This window comes from Bos taurus, chromosome 19 (assembly GCF_002263795.3).
Source record: "Bos taurus isolate L1 Dominette 01449 registration number 42190680 breed Hereford chromosome 19, ARS-UCD2.0, whole genome shotgun sequence".
In the NCBI taxonomy this organism is placed as follows: Eukaryota; Metazoa; Chordata; class Mammalia; order Artiodactyla; family Bovidae; genus Bos; species Bos taurus.
The window spans coordinates 34,344,755-34,359,014 of NC_037346.1; the positions used below are offsets into that span (position 1 = coordinate 34,344,755).

The following is a 14,260-nucleotide window of genomic DNA, read 5'->3' on the forward strand; positions in this document are numbered from 1 at the left end:
TCTCTCTCGGGACTGTTAGTACTGCCCTGCTCTCCAGAAGCATCTGGACACACTGGCCCCTGTCGAGCTGGAGTGGTAACAGTGGGGAAACTGTCCCCCCGATCCTGTGACACAGGAGCAGAGGACAGGGTTGCTTTTGGCACGGATGGGATTTCTCGAACCTTAGAGGGAGCAGCCCCGGCTTTCAGGCAGGCACACTGGGTGGGCGGGGCAGGGGCTCTGCTCGTACTGGAGCTGACTGCCAGCCAAGGTCTCTCCAAGGGTGACTCCACATCACCCTTGCCATCTCAGGGACTAGCTGCTACTCCCGGAACCTGGACTACGCTCGGCTGCGCAAGATCGCTGATGACAACGGGGCGTACCTCATGGCCGACATGGCACATGTCAGTGGGCTGGTGGCGGCCGGCGTGGTGCCTTCGCCCTTCGAGCACTGCCACGTGGTGTCCACCACCACCCACAAGACCCTGCGGGGCTGCCGCGCCGGCATGATCTTCTACAGGAAGGGTGCGCTTATCCCTGGGGGGGGTCGGGGTCCCGTGAAGAGCCGGGGGCGAGAGCACAGCAGTCCAGGTCGTGGGGCAGGAGGGCGGGGAGGGGTCTGGATGACGGAGCCTTTGTTTGGGGTTTCCATTCCCGAGAAGCCAGATGAGGGTCCCACGGTCCTTCAGCCCTAGATGGTACCGGTGACTAAGCTCCATCAACAGAGACAACCCACTCTGGGGACCAAGTCTCTTTGACCCCTGAAAGACCCCCTTGCCCAGCCCCTGGCTAGGGCTGGACACACCATCGCCCACTGGGCCTCCAGGGCCCTGCTGCTCCTTGGAGGCCCCTCCCCAGCTGCTTTAAGCTTTCCAAGGCCAGCAGCCTTTCCCACCCACCTGGGAGACATTTGTTTCCCTGCTGTACGTTGGTGGTACTTGACTGACCCAGTCACAGAGCAAGGCCTGGCTCTTCCACAGAAGTGCTGTGTGATCTTGGGCTAGTTGTGCAGCCCCTCTGTGCCTTGTTTCCTCACCTCCGGATCATCACAATAGCGCCTGTCCCTTGGGATGGCTGTCGTGAGGATTAAATGAATGAATTTAGGGAAGCTGCTCAGAGCAGTTCCCGGCTCACAAGAAGCTCAGTGGAGATGCTGGAAGCTCCCATCCCTGATCCTTAACTATTCTCAGAAAGGAAGCTTCTTTCCCATTTCTGGCCCAGTGAGCCCCATCTCCTCCAGAGGCATCATCTTGGACGGCTCTTTGAGAAACTGCCGAAGGTGTACTCCTTGTTCCTGTCTTGATGGAGGGATATTTTCATCCTTCCTTTAATCTCTAAAGCTTGGTTCCCCCTCCCTTGACCCCTCAGGAGCAAGCACCCTCCCTGGTCTGCAGTGTCAGCTCCAGGAGTGGGGTCTGGGCCAGGTCTGTGTCCAGGCAGGGAGAGGACAGAGGGGACAGCCTGTCCCATGTCCCATGTTGTCCTTCATCCAGGAGTGCGCAGTGTGGACCCCAAGACAGGCAGAGAGACTCGCTACAACCTGGAGTCGCTCATCAACTCTGCTGTGTTCCCAGGCCTGCAAGGGGGACCCCACAACCACGCCATTGCTGGTAATGCACCCTACCCCATGGCTTCCCTGCTGCTACCCACCCCCCACAGCCCGATCCCCACCTTGCTCACGACCCCACCCCACCCCAGGCAGAAGCAGTTCTCTGGTGGTACACAAGCCTTAGAGAATCTGTGATGACCTCAGAGTTACTTCTCCATCTTTGGAGAAAAGCAGTTGGTGGAGGAGCCGGGGTCAAGGTGTCACTTCCCTTTCAACCAGTGTTTGCAAGGAGGGATGTGGAGGAAGCAGTGAAGGGCGAGTTTTAGGTTTGGGGCTGGGCAGGGTGGCTCCCTTTACACTCCCAGCTCAGCGCCCAGGTGCCCCAGCTCTGTGATGGTGGGGTGTCCATCCACTGGCCACTCCAGCCCTTTCCACATGCTGACTGGAGGCTCCTGTGCCAGGACTCGGGCAGGTAGCTTGCATCCTCCTCCATCTTTGGTGCCCCTTTAAGCAGCCATTGGGATGGAACAAATCCAGAGGAGCCTGGATGAACTGGTGGATCGGCCACTCCTCTCCCCTGCTCTGCTCTGAAAGCTGCTTCACTTCGAATCAAAGCAGTGGCAGCTAAGTGAAGCATGTCCCACATCCACTTTGCTGGGGACAGGGAGCCGCTCTCCCATGGCGATCTTAGTCTGGAACTTCATGCTGGACAGGGGCTGCCTGAAAAACTCTTGTTTAGAGAGGTCTGGAGAGCCAGCCAGGGAACGGCAGGGTTAAAATGGGATCATTTGGGAGGAGATGTAACCCTGCCTTGGTGACACTGAGAAGCTTGGATGCCTGAGTGGAGACAGGTGTTTCTTTGACTCACGGTCTGCCTTTCATTTCCTGCCAGGGGTCGCGGTTGCTCTGAAGCAGGCCATGACTCCAGAATTCAGAGCCTACCAGCGCCAGGTGGTGGCCAACTGCAGGGCTCTGGCCGAGGCCTTGATGGGACTGGGCTACAGAGTGGTCACAGGTACAGCCGGAAGTGAGCCCATGGGGTGGCCCTGCTCCTCGTCCCATCTCCGTCCAGGTGTGGCAGTAGGTCGTGGCCTGGGCAGGTGGCCATAGCTCTGGGGTGACTCAGGAGTCCCAGCTCTGGACACATGACCTCTGGATTCAAACCTTGAAACATCCTTGCGAATCACTGGTCTTGTTTTACAAATGGGCATCTGAGGTTCCTAAAGCCACACGACTACTGGAGTTAGGGGCAGTGAGGGTAGGGGTAGGAGGATGGGTCGAGGGCCAAGGGTCAGCTTAGGCCATGAGCATTTTTGAAGTCAGTGGCTGGGGATTATGCAGGGTTCATTCACAGTGAAGATCAGGTGCTTGAGAGATGCCTGGGAGGCCAGGGGCTGTTCCAGAAAGTTCTTCCATACCCTCACCTACACCACTTTGAAGATACAATCACCTTGGCAGGATTAGGGGTAAAGCACATGATGTGCCAGTTACCCGGGCACCTCCATTGCCCCCTGCCCGCTGCCCTGAGGCCCCTTAGAGGGAGCCTTGAAGATGGATCTAGAGACAAGTGGGAAATTCCCAAGGGGGGTCGTCACCCCGACAGGCTTCCGGGAGCTGGTGGGTTGGGATGCAGCCATGGGCCATTTGGGCTGGCCATACACCCTCAGCCCCCTCTGCATTCTCCGGTTCCCTTTCTCAACTACTCTGTGCTTCATCTCAAACCCTGAGACCCTGGGTCTTCAGCAGGTGATGACAGCCCTGCAGGACACGTGGTGGGGTCACCTTCCTGACCTCACCTGCTGTAGCCCCCTTGCACCCTGCCACTTCTTTGGAAGAGGGATCCCTGTGCTCAGCACAGGATCACCTTCCATGTCTCCCACCTGGTTTCCAGGGGGTTCTGACAACCACTTGATCCTCGTGGACCTCCGCTCCAAAGGCACAGATGGCGGCAGGGCAGAGAAGGTGCTGGAAGCCTGCTCCATTGCCTGCAATAAGAACACCTGCCCAGGTGAGCATCCTTGGTCCTCTCCTGTCTGGACCTCTTGGGGCTGATGGTGACTTGCTCTGGGGACAAGATGTGCTGTGTAGGACAGGAGCCAGGCTTTCCCCCGCTGCCTGCCCCCTCTGATGAGACACTGAGCCTGCCCAGGACAGAGCAGGAGAGGGTGCGGGAGGTGGGGGCCCTCTGGAAAACTGGATTTCTCAGCGGCTCATGAGTAAGATGTGGGAGATGCATCTCAGATGCAGATGTGAATGCCTGGTGTCAGGAGCAAGGACCACGTCCAGGAGGCCACTTCCTGGTATTTAAAGTAGTGCAGCCGACACCTGGCTCCACCTCCTGGCTTCTGCCTTCCGCTCTGGCCCCCTTGGGCTGTGTCTGCTTGAGTGGTATCTTCAGGCCCATTCCTTTTGCCTATGCGTCCCTTTTTGGTTCAGGGGGGTCAGTGGGGGACAGAGCCTGTTTATCTTGAAGGTGATAAAAGCGCGCTACGGCCCAGTGGGCTGCGCCTGGGGACCCCAGCATTGACCTCCCGAGGGCTCTTGGAAGAAGATTTCCAAAAGGTCGCCCATTTCATTCACAGAGGTGAGGGGGAGGCATGGCTGCTGGCCATGCTGGGCTGTGGGATGGCGGGGGAGGACCGCTCTCGTCAGGGCCGGTGATGGCCAGGGGACAGGACCTCGCCCAGCAGAATACATGGGCAGAGAGGGTGGCGGGCGTGGGTGGGAGGCACACACTGGGGCCTGGACGGCAGAGCAGTTGGCTGGCTGCTGGGCACGTGGGCAGTGGTGTCTCTCGCTGGCACAGGCATAGAGCTGACCCTGCAGATCCAGGACGCCGTAGGGGTGAAGGCCACCCTGAAGGAGTTCATGGAGAAGCTGGCAGGGGCCGAGGAGCACCAGCGGGCCGTGGCGGCCCTCAGGGCAGAGGTGGAGAGCTTCGCCACCCTATTCCCGCTGCCTGGCCTGCCTGGCTTCTAGAGGAGCGCCTGCCTGCCCAAGGACCCAGCACCCTGTGGGCCCCACACAGGCCTTCTCAAAGGCCTCTTTTCAGAATTTGCTACCTTTTTTACCTGCTGCACAAATCAACATTTAAAGCTTCTGGGACAAGTTATGAAGGAGTATAAATCTGAACCTCACCTTCTTGCAGCTTCAAATACAGTTATCATGGGAAAATGGAATACAATTTAGCCATTCCACCTTAATTATCCAGATGAGTGTGGGCACAGCTACTGGGAAGACACTGGGACCTTTACCCCATCTTGATCCCCTGGGCTTCCCGACATTGCAACAAATAGAAGCACTGAGCTGCTGCTATGACACCAGACAAGGGCTCAGCTCTGATGTGAGTGAGGAAGGAGCATCCTGGCCTGTGCTTTCAACCAGAATCCCAAGTCAGATGATTTTGTTCAGGTGCCACCCGGCTAGGTGGGAGTCCGGCTCTCACACCTGGGGAGGAGGGGGATGTTTGTGGTTTCCTCTCCCAGTCTGGAATGGGCAACCCTGGAAGCCAGTCTGGAGCCACCAAGGTCCAGACGACCATTTCCCTCCCCTGATCAGGAAACCAGAGGTCACCTTCCCAGAGAAACTTTATTTTCCACAAATATCAAGTGCAAAACATAGATGACCATTTTTAATAAGCACAGTCAAATTTTTAACCACAGGATGTCTACAAGAATTATAGTTTTAAAAAATACAACCAATTTTTGTATTTCAAAAATATCTCAACTCAAATAAATTAATTTCTTAAAAAGTACACTTTTCATACTATTTGTTTGGCATGACTGGTTAAACTGGTGTAGCCACACCGAGAGCTGTGGGCACACACATGTGCAGCGTGCTCTCACCCTGCAGTGCCCACAGCTCACCCGGGGGACCCACACTCACACATGACAAGGAACATGCAATAATAAAATAGCCTTTAAAAAAGTGACAAATACGACTTGGTCACGCCCTATGCTTCTCACCGTGGCCTGAACGCAGCGGTGGGTGGGGGCTCCAGCGCAGCGGGCAGGGCAGCCGCCACCTCTGGAGGCTGTGGGGTCGTCATACTGCCCGGCCTGAGACAAAGGGGCATCCCCAGGCTGCCGCACGCCCACCCCACACGCCTGCTCCCTCCTCCCCACAGCAGTGGTAACCAAACCTCCTCAGGTAGGGCCAGTGTGCTCAAACCCTAGCTGAAGCTGGTTTTGCTTCTGGGCAGAAGTAGAGATTTGATGCTTTGTCTGCTAATGCTGTCTTTCTTTAAAATTTCAGTTTTAGCAGTTTCTATCACAACACTGGGGAAAAGCCAGAAAGCCAGCTGGTTTGCTTCACAGCACGAGCCAAGGCACTTTCTCAAGCCTCTAGGGAGATGGGAAAGGCTGTCCACTAGCCGAGGGCTCCTGTCTGTGTGGAGACCATGTGGCAGCGGCAGCATCATGGACTGAGTGGAGAAGCTGGCCGGGCAGGCAACATCAGGCCAGGGAGGGGGCGGCAAGCTGTGTGCAGGGTCGTCTGGACTGCTTGGCCTCTGGGGACGTGTCATGAGCTGCAGCAGCACTTGGGGGAGAATCTATCAGCCTTCCTGTGACTTGTCACTAGTTTGGGGGTGAAATTTACAATCTCTGCAGGTGGTAACTGACCTAAAACAAGATGTTAAGAACCAACTGGGAAATGACCTGGGATCAGTTTCTACTGAAGGAGCAAGCCCCCCAGGGGCTGTAAAAGGGTTCGGCGGGTGTGGAGCTTCTGGAAATCTCTTAACTGCCAGCTTGAGCAGGTTCTTCATAACCTGGACTACTTTAAAAAGGTGGTGGCAGGGGGGCGCGGTGCACGTAACAGACTGGAAGTGAAGCTGAAACCAACCTCAAGGTTTTGGTGCCTGGGCCTCCAAGGTGACACCAGAACTGAACAAGGGGTGCTAACACCCTGATTTCTTAAGTGTCTTGGTGTTTGAACACTTATTATTACAGAGCAAACAAGATGAGCTGCTGCACAGGCTACCATCGCTCAGACTGGGTGCATCTGACACTTCTGGCAGGTTCCGGAACTGTGGCAGGGCAGGGAGAGCCTGGTTCCCTTTCGAGATCCTCTGAAGAGAAACATACTTGCCATCAAGCAAGCCTGTGAAACAGCCACACTGCAGAGCTGGCGTCTAACCAACATTTAAATGCTGGAGTTCAACCACTAGTTAGCAAAGGCTACTTCTAAGTGAAGACACAGCTCAAGGGACTGGCTCCCGGGTGCCCACTCTGTGGCTGCCCCATGGCCAGGCCTGCTCACACCAGCCAGGCTTGCCCTCCACACCCTGGGGGTCTCCTGACCACTTAAGGTGTAGCTTCTGCACAAATACTCTCCAGAATTGGACTTTTGCTTCAAGGAGGCCAGTGTGACTGACCTGCTGCCCCTCCCAGCTTCCCAAGTAAGAGGTGTGAACTGCTGAGTCCATGCTGATGGCCCAGGAACAAAACAGGTGGGCCAGTGATCACCTTGTATCTGGTCACTGGAGCCCCATGGCCCACCAATCTTCCCTCGACGTAAGGTGTCACAAAAGCTCATGTCCCAGGAGGCCCAAGTAGACACAATCAGCCACCTACCTGGAAACAAAGCAGCCTCAGAACACGAGGAGCGGGGAGTGGGGAGTAACAGGAGGACAGTCTTCCTGCCTGTACCCACACTGCACATTTAAAAGCTGCCGGGCCATCCCCGGAGACGCCTCTGGGGGAACACAGGTGACAGCACAGGTACACAGCCGAGAAGACAAGGCGACACAATGCCCCCAAGGGGCCTCAGTCACAGACTCTGGAGCAGGACCAGCCCTCCAGCGGGAATGGAGGCCCTGAGCAGAAGCCCAGGCAGGGAGAAGCCACCAGACTGAGGTGACATGGAGCCAACAACACGGAATGCTGCCCCAGCAGGCTTGCACACACATGCTCAGGAGCAACCACTGTGGCTGGTTCAGGTGTGTTTATCACAATTTGGGGAAACGTAAAGCAGTAACACCAAGAGTTCTCTCTACTTTAGGAAAAACAGCATGAGGAAAAGAAGGTACAAAAGTCTCAAGATTGCAAAAACCACCCATCTATATACATCAGGGGTAACTGTCAGAGCCTCGGGGGTCCTGGTGGGTGAAGGTGTGGGGGACTCGGGGTGGGGGGGGGCTGCAGCAGAGCAAGCTGCCGTAAGGTGCCCACGCTCCAGGCCAGCACAGCCCCTGAGGCAGATCACTGAGACTGCCACACAGCCTTCCTGGAGACCCCAGCCTGGTGGCTGGCTGAGTAGGACCCAGCGGCCGCCAGGCCCGTGACACCCCACGAGGTAGTGAAGTGGTTGCAAAGGTTTGCTGTGGGTGTGAGGACTGGGGTGACCTCTGCCAACTGAGCTCCAGCCTGTCGGCAGACCCTTTGAAAGAACAGAGTAGGATCACCTGGCCAGGGGGGTGGACAGGGCTGGCTCTTCCTCGAGGAACCCCGTGGCCTTGTCTCCGGGGCTCCCCACCCCCGAGAACAGATCTGAAAATTGGGTGCCAGTGACTCCGCTCACTCCTGCTGAACTGGAGAGCCCAGTGACAGGCGCCTCCATGCCTGGTCAGGAGGTGAGGCCTGGGTAGGGTGCCTTCAGGAGCCTCCCTGAGAGGGCGGCTCCACGAAGCCGAGTGAAGAGCCTCGTCCTGCTTCCCGTGTCCTCCAAGCAACAGCTGCCCCCCTGATCTTGCTTGTGTGAGTGTCCAGAGAACCTGCCCGCAACCAGCGTGGTCCTCCACATGGGCTCTGCCCCGCTGCCCTAATCCACCACTGAGACTTTCTTCTGTCCCAGCCTCTGGGCCTGACGCCAACCACTCTCCTCCAAGGGACACTGCCAGAGGGCCAGGCCCTCCACCCTTGCCCAGAGGCACCTGGGAACCATGGCTGCTGCCTTGGTGTCCTTCCCGCTGACAACAGCAGGAGTCCAAACAGCTCAGAGGACCGCTCAGTCATGCCAACCCCTCCCCAACCCTGGGCCACAGGTCTCAGTCACCGAGGCGGGCTGGACTCAGATCTTGTACAGAAAGCTGGGCACGTAGTCGAACCTGAGGGCAGGCTGGCTGGTCCCGCGCCGCTCCTGCGTGTAGTGCAGCCGCAGCAGCTCCGCCAGGTACCGCACCACCTTGACGTCCTCATGCACTAGCCCCAGTGTCAGCTGCAGGAAGCTGGCCTGGCGACTGGCAGCCAGCTCCGGGGCCTCACCGCCGTGCGCGGGCAGGTGCAGGTGATGGCAGAAGGTGTAGAGGAAGGCCTTGGCACACAGCTGTGCGAGCATGCTCTGCACGTGCAGGAAGTAGGTGCTGCCCCGCCGGATGTGTGTACGGTGGTCCGCCAGCCGTGGCACCAGGGTGCCCCTGTAGAGCGGGCAGCGCAAGGTCTTCCGGTCCAGGTCAAGGATGCTCGTGTAGCGGCTATAGCGGCTCAGGGCGTGCAGGGCACTGGCACTGGCGGGGGATGCCACCCTGAAACACACAGATCAAGGTCAGGGGGCAGAAGCTGGGATGGGCCCCCTCTCAAGAGGCCAGCCCCGGCCAGCCCCACTCGCTGGTGCTCTCTGGAAGGCAAATGTGGTCGCGAAGATCTTCACGGCTCCTCAGCCCTCATGATGGAGGTCAAATCCTAGTGTGGCTCATGAAGCCCTGATGACCGCTTTCTGCTGGTCTCTGAGGCCCAGCTGTTAGTTCCCTGGGGACTCCCCTGCAGCCATGCCAAGCTTTCCAGTGGGGGGGCAGGTTCTGCTCTGCCTGAACACCAGGCCCTTTCTGCTGTGCCTGGCTTATGACAACTCAAACCTCACCCAGCCTCCCTGACCTCCGTGTGCACCTGTTTCTTCCTCTGTTACCTAGTCAAGTCCCTTTACTTCTGAGCCTTGTCTGTGAGGCAGATGCTGGTCCTAGCTACTGGGTCACCTCAGAGGGCAAGTCCGGGGTGCTCAGGACAGCGCTTGGCCCTTACCCCGAGCCTGGTGCTGACCAGTGTGGTGCCAGGAGCTTCTGCAGACTTGGATCTGTAACCCATGCAGCACCCTGCATGTCAGAGGCAAGAAGGTGGGTGGGGTTCGCTCAGCAAGGGAAGGAGTGCCAGGGGAGGCGGGGTAGGGACTGTCCTGGGTCCAGCTCTCAGATTCCATATTGACTTAGCACATGGGACCAAGCGCAGTGGACACACAGAGGCACCCTCTGCTTGGACCCTCTAGCACTGACCCTCAGGGGCCTCGACCTGCCTCGTTATCTCAGTGTCCAACCTACCTGCCGGCCTGGCTCACCACCCACCTCAGCTCTGAGCACCCCTGGGGCCCAGGTTCAACGTGCATCCCAGGGGGCAGCCCTTTCCTGCTCTGAAGGGCAGCTGCAGGACCCCCGCCCTAGCCTTGGTTCATCCCCTCAGAGTGCCCCCCACCTCATTGCTGCTCACTGCCCAGGACACCTTTAGAGAAGCCGCAGCAAGCCCAGTCCCCACTCTCCTCCTGGTCCTTCGGTCAACCCTCCAGTGACAGGTGCCCTGGAGGGCAAGGCCCCCAGCCTGTCCACTGTGGCTCACACCCAAGCAGGACCCTCTGGGGGCACATGTCCCAATTCTCAACCCCTGTGCACTCAGGAGCTCTGGGAGGGAGGGCTCACGGCACGAGTCATCAGACAACCTCCAAGGTCTCAGCTGCCACTGTTGACGGGTCTCCCACTTTCCTGGAGGAACCCTCCATGACTCCAAGGCCAGGGGCCAGGGCCTGGCTCTGCCCCTGCCACCCAGCCTACCTTCCTCAGGGCAGGTCTTCACCCCGTGGACATCAGAGCAGCAGACAGGGATCAGACACAATTGGCCCAACACCCAGCCCACGGAGAGGTCACAGCTGGAGTGGGAGCAGGGCAGCCTGTCACAGGGATGCCCCACTGTGGACACATCTGTAGTCCAGCCTTGGGCACAGTGGCTGCCACTTATCAGCCTCAGTAAACATCTGGCAAATGACTGCTCAGTGATGCAACCCTCCTATTTCCCCAGAAGGGAGGAGGGCCCTGCCTGGGTGCCCACTGCAAGGGAGCAACTCAAGCATGCCCTTCTCTATGGTCCAGGGACTGGACTCCAGCTATCACCCCTCTCAATGCCCGCATGTTGCAGGTGAGCAAAGGCAGGTTTGGGGAGAGGAGCGAGGAGGCTGAGCCCAGAGCACATTCAAGGACAGGAGTCCTTCAAGCTAGACAAACAGAGTGGAAAACCCCAAAAGGAACTGCTAAAGCACAAGGGAGTGAAGTGGAGACAGAGTTTTTAAGAGGTGGAGGAATTGGCTCTCACAGCCGACAGGACAGTGGAGGGGGAGCCAGGAAGGCTGCCTTTCCCAGCACTGCTACCCTCCTAAGACCCAGACCTCGCCTCAGTCATTTACACCATAGTGTGAACTAGAGACTCAGCAGGGACCTGAGATCCAGAAGTCCAGTCATTCCCAAACCTTGCTGCAAACCACGTGACTCCACTTCATACCCCAAGCCAACCCGATCAGAATCTCTGCAGGTGGGGCCAAGGAGCCTGTGATTCTAGAAATTGCTCCCAAACAGTTTTGATACAACAAGGTACAGACCAGGGTCAGGAACCACTTCGCAACCGAAGTCCCTTTGGAAAGGATCTGCCCAAAGTGACACAGTGAGTTGGTGTGGGGCCCCCCACAGGACCCATGAACCTCACCCCAAGGGATGGCCACCTGACAGCTCATCTCCTACGGTCAGGGCCTGTCCCACCCCGTGACCAGTTACCTCTGCAGGCCAATAAGCTTCCACTTCTGGAAGTCCGTGATGTGCAAAGGGGAGGAGAGCCAGTGCTTCACGGGTTTGCCATGGCGGCCGTAGCCAGGGACAAAGATGGAGAGCGCAGTCACCAGCTTCCTGACCATGGCCTCCTCTTCCCCCAGGACCACCAGCGTCCTCCCGCTGAGCAGGGAGTAGATGGCTGGGTGGGCAAACGGGTACTGGCGGATGAACTTTAAGGCGTTCTGGCCTGCCCTCTTCTTGTGCCTCTCGGAAGAGGGGCCAGCAGGAGGCATGGAGGAGGGAGTCCTGTCGGAGCTGGTGGAGGCTACGCTGCTCCCATAGCTGGTGGCATCGGAGTGGTCATCCAGGCTGGTCTTACTGCCGTCTAGGCTGGTCAGCAGGTGGCTCGGGTCCAGCTCATAAGCAGGGAAGCCTTCACAACTATTGTCTCGGGAAGAAGGACTGGCATTTTCCACCGAGAAGTCCACGTGGAACCCTTGGTCCTTCTGCCGGTAGCGCTGTGGGGGAACGCTCACGACCCCGTCCTCATCGGAGAGTGTGTGGCCTGGGGTGGAGAGCGGCACCAGCAGAGCACCAGCTTCCCTCCCGATGCAGCAGGAGGCATCTGTCTGCAGCAAAGCGAGGCCCGAGCTGCCCTCCTCGGCCTCCCCCGCCTCCGGTGGGCTGATGCCTGCCTGGAAGTGGATGGCCCCCTGGCTGCCTTCTGCGTAGGACTCCTCCTCGTTAATGGCACTTGGATAGCTGGCCTTGAAGTCGTCAGGGATGAGGGCCTCAGAGGGGCAGGTGCTGAGGACTTCGATGCTGTCCCCGCTGATGGTCCTGTGGCTGACTGCCTTGCTCCGGACGACCTGGGGGCTCAAGGGCACTGTGAGGCTGGACTGGCTCTCAGACTTCGACAGCACAGAGGTGGGTTTCTCTGTGCCCAGAACCTCGATGCTCTCTCCGCTACTAACGCTCCCTTTCATGTCCATCTCCAGGTAGTCCAAGTTCTCCTGGGGGTCAAAACTGCTTGATTCCATCACGGCCGCTTCCCTTGATGCCTCATCCCCAAGGTCCTGCTCCATCTTGATGAGCACGGACTCCACACTGGATTTGTAGGAGCCCACGCTGATTAATACTTGAGGAACCAAACAGTCTTCTGGAGACTCAGAAGGCGGCCCGTAGTGATGGGGCTTAGAGACTGTGCTCTCCTGTTTCTCAGCCAGTCTGTCGCTGACCTCCACCAAGTCTTCAAAAAGGAAGCTGGTGATGTGCTGCTGCTTCAGGAGTGCTCTGTCAATCTGACTGGTCAGGAGGTAACAAAGGTCCCCTCTGAACATGTGCTCAATGTGGCGGAGCTGCGCCAGGGTCTGGGTGAAGTACTCGGTGTCACAGAGCTCCTCCAAGGTCTTGAGCTTCTTGTCGAAACACTTGGTGGACTTTGCTTTGATGAGTTTCGGGGTGTAGGAGGGTCTGCAGGCATAATGGTCGGTGTCAGCAGACTCTTCAGGGTCAGAGGTAGTGGCTGCCTGGCTGGGCGGATCCTGGATGTGCTCCGATTCCCTAGGACACAAACTGGACCCCCTCAACTTGCGATGAGGGTATGAGCGGATCTGCCTTAGAAGGTCTTGATGTTCGATGATGGACTTCTCTACACTGGCCAGTTCATTGGCCTTCTCGATGGCCTGAGATGAGTAAAACCCTTTGTCATTAGCTTTCTTCTGGATCTCTGTCTCCGTGTGTAGCACTGTCCTGGTGTAATCCAAATCTTTCAGTTTTTTTTCAAGTTCCCCGGCAAAAGCCTTCCTGTTGCCTGTCTTCAAGCACTCTGATGCTTTGGAAAATTCAGCTGAGAGCTCCTGGAACTGCTGCATAATTTTGTGCTGGTCTGCCGAGATATAAGCCATACAAAAGGGCCTCACGAAGCCGCGGGCCTCCAGGTCGTACAGGGTGAGATGGTGCACGTAAGCAAAGGCCCCTTCCTTGGAGTCACCCAGCACCACCTTGGAGTCCTCCACAAAGTTCAGTTTGGGGTAGGCAGAGCCAGGAGGATGCCCCACGAAGGAGGCCTGGTAATCCACAGACATGATCCGCAAAGAGAAGTAATTGAGATCAAAATTACCAAAAACTTTGGTGTCATTGGGGATGGTCAGTAAGGGCTGGGGTCCCACCTGCTCAGAGAATTCGGAAATAAGGATGAAGTCCCGAGAGAACTTGGCCCCGGACAGTTTGGACCATGGATTGGCTCCTTGGCTGGCGAAGGGGAAGAGCGGCACCGAGTACTCCTCGGGCAGTGCCGGCTCATTGTAAGGCTCCTCCTCGTACTCGTCCTCTTTGGTGAAGGCCACCACGTCAGGGGCGCTGATCATATTTTCAGGTATATGGGAAGAACATGGAGAGGAAGTAGAACAGATGCGGAGGTAGCCAACGCGGGGGAGCCAGGCCTCTGGAGGAGGAAGCAAAGTCCCTGCGGAGCAGTCTTCTTTGCGTCCTCAGGGGTCCGAGGCTGCCAATCACAAACCGGAGGTTCGAGTTCTCGCAGCCCCTCAAAGGTGTGGCTCCTTCAAGGGTTCCGGAGGCCTCAGGAGACCCCAGGAACTCCGCAGGTCAGGAAGACCCAGGAGACTGGTTGCCCTTCGCCTCCTCCCGCGACCGCGGCGGGCACCCGCAGCGAGGTCACCGGCGCTCCCCCGAGCACACCACCACGGCAACAGCCCCACCTCAGGACAGTTGCCCAGTGCGCGGCTGCGGGCTGCGGCACGGACCAGCCAAGCGTGACGACTCCCACGGCCCGAAGGCAGAAACCGTCACGGCTCCTCGGACGCCACAACCCGGATCCAGCTACCGCGGCGCCGCCATCTTGGTGTCACATGACTCGAGCTGTCGTGCCGCGTGACCCGGAAACGTCCGCGTCAACTTCCGAACCGGAGAGCTGCGTTTCCCGAGAGCGGAGCGGGAAGGCAGGGAAGTGAGGCGGCCGCGCAGGGCGGCCT

At 57.9% G+C, this 14,260-nt stretch overlaps 2 protein-coding genes across 3 annotated transcripts in view; one reads left to right on the forward strand and one right to left on the reverse strand.

Annotated features, from left to right (window-relative positions):
* SHMT1 (serine hydroxymethyltransferase 1) overlaps nucleotides 1-5,460 on the forward strand; it is a 28,816-nt gene extending 23,356 nt beyond the window's left edge. The window contains exons 7-12 of one of the 2 annotated variants that reach the window (XM_024979876.2): nucleotides 292-504; nucleotides 1,473-1,589; nucleotides 2,421-2,543; nucleotides 3,420-3,536; nucleotides 4,002-4,112; nucleotides 4,335-5,282. In XM_024979876.2, coding sequence (XP_024835644.1) covers nucleotides 292-504; nucleotides 1,473-1,589; nucleotides 2,421-2,543; nucleotides 3,420-3,536; nucleotides 4,002-4,112; nucleotides 4,335-4,507 — 854 coding nt within the window. In that variant the 3' untranslated portion in view covers nucleotides 4,508-5,282. 2 annotated transcript variants of the gene reach the window in all.
* On the reverse strand, nucleotides 5,098-14,139 carry SMCR8 (SMCR8-C9orf72 complex subunit). Its single transcript, XM_003587411.5, has 2 exons — nucleotides 11,274-14,139; nucleotides 5,098-8,993 (listed from the first exon to the last, which is right to left on the reverse strand). The coding sequence occupies exons 1-2, from the start codon at nucleotides 13,634-13,636 to the stop codon at nucleotides 8,540-8,542; spliced, it is 2,817 nt and encodes a 938-aa protein (XP_003587459.3). The 5' UTR covers nucleotides 13,637-14,139; the 3' UTR covers nucleotides 5,098-8,539.
* Between the last annotated feature and the right edge of the window lie 121 nt (nucleotides 14,140-14,260).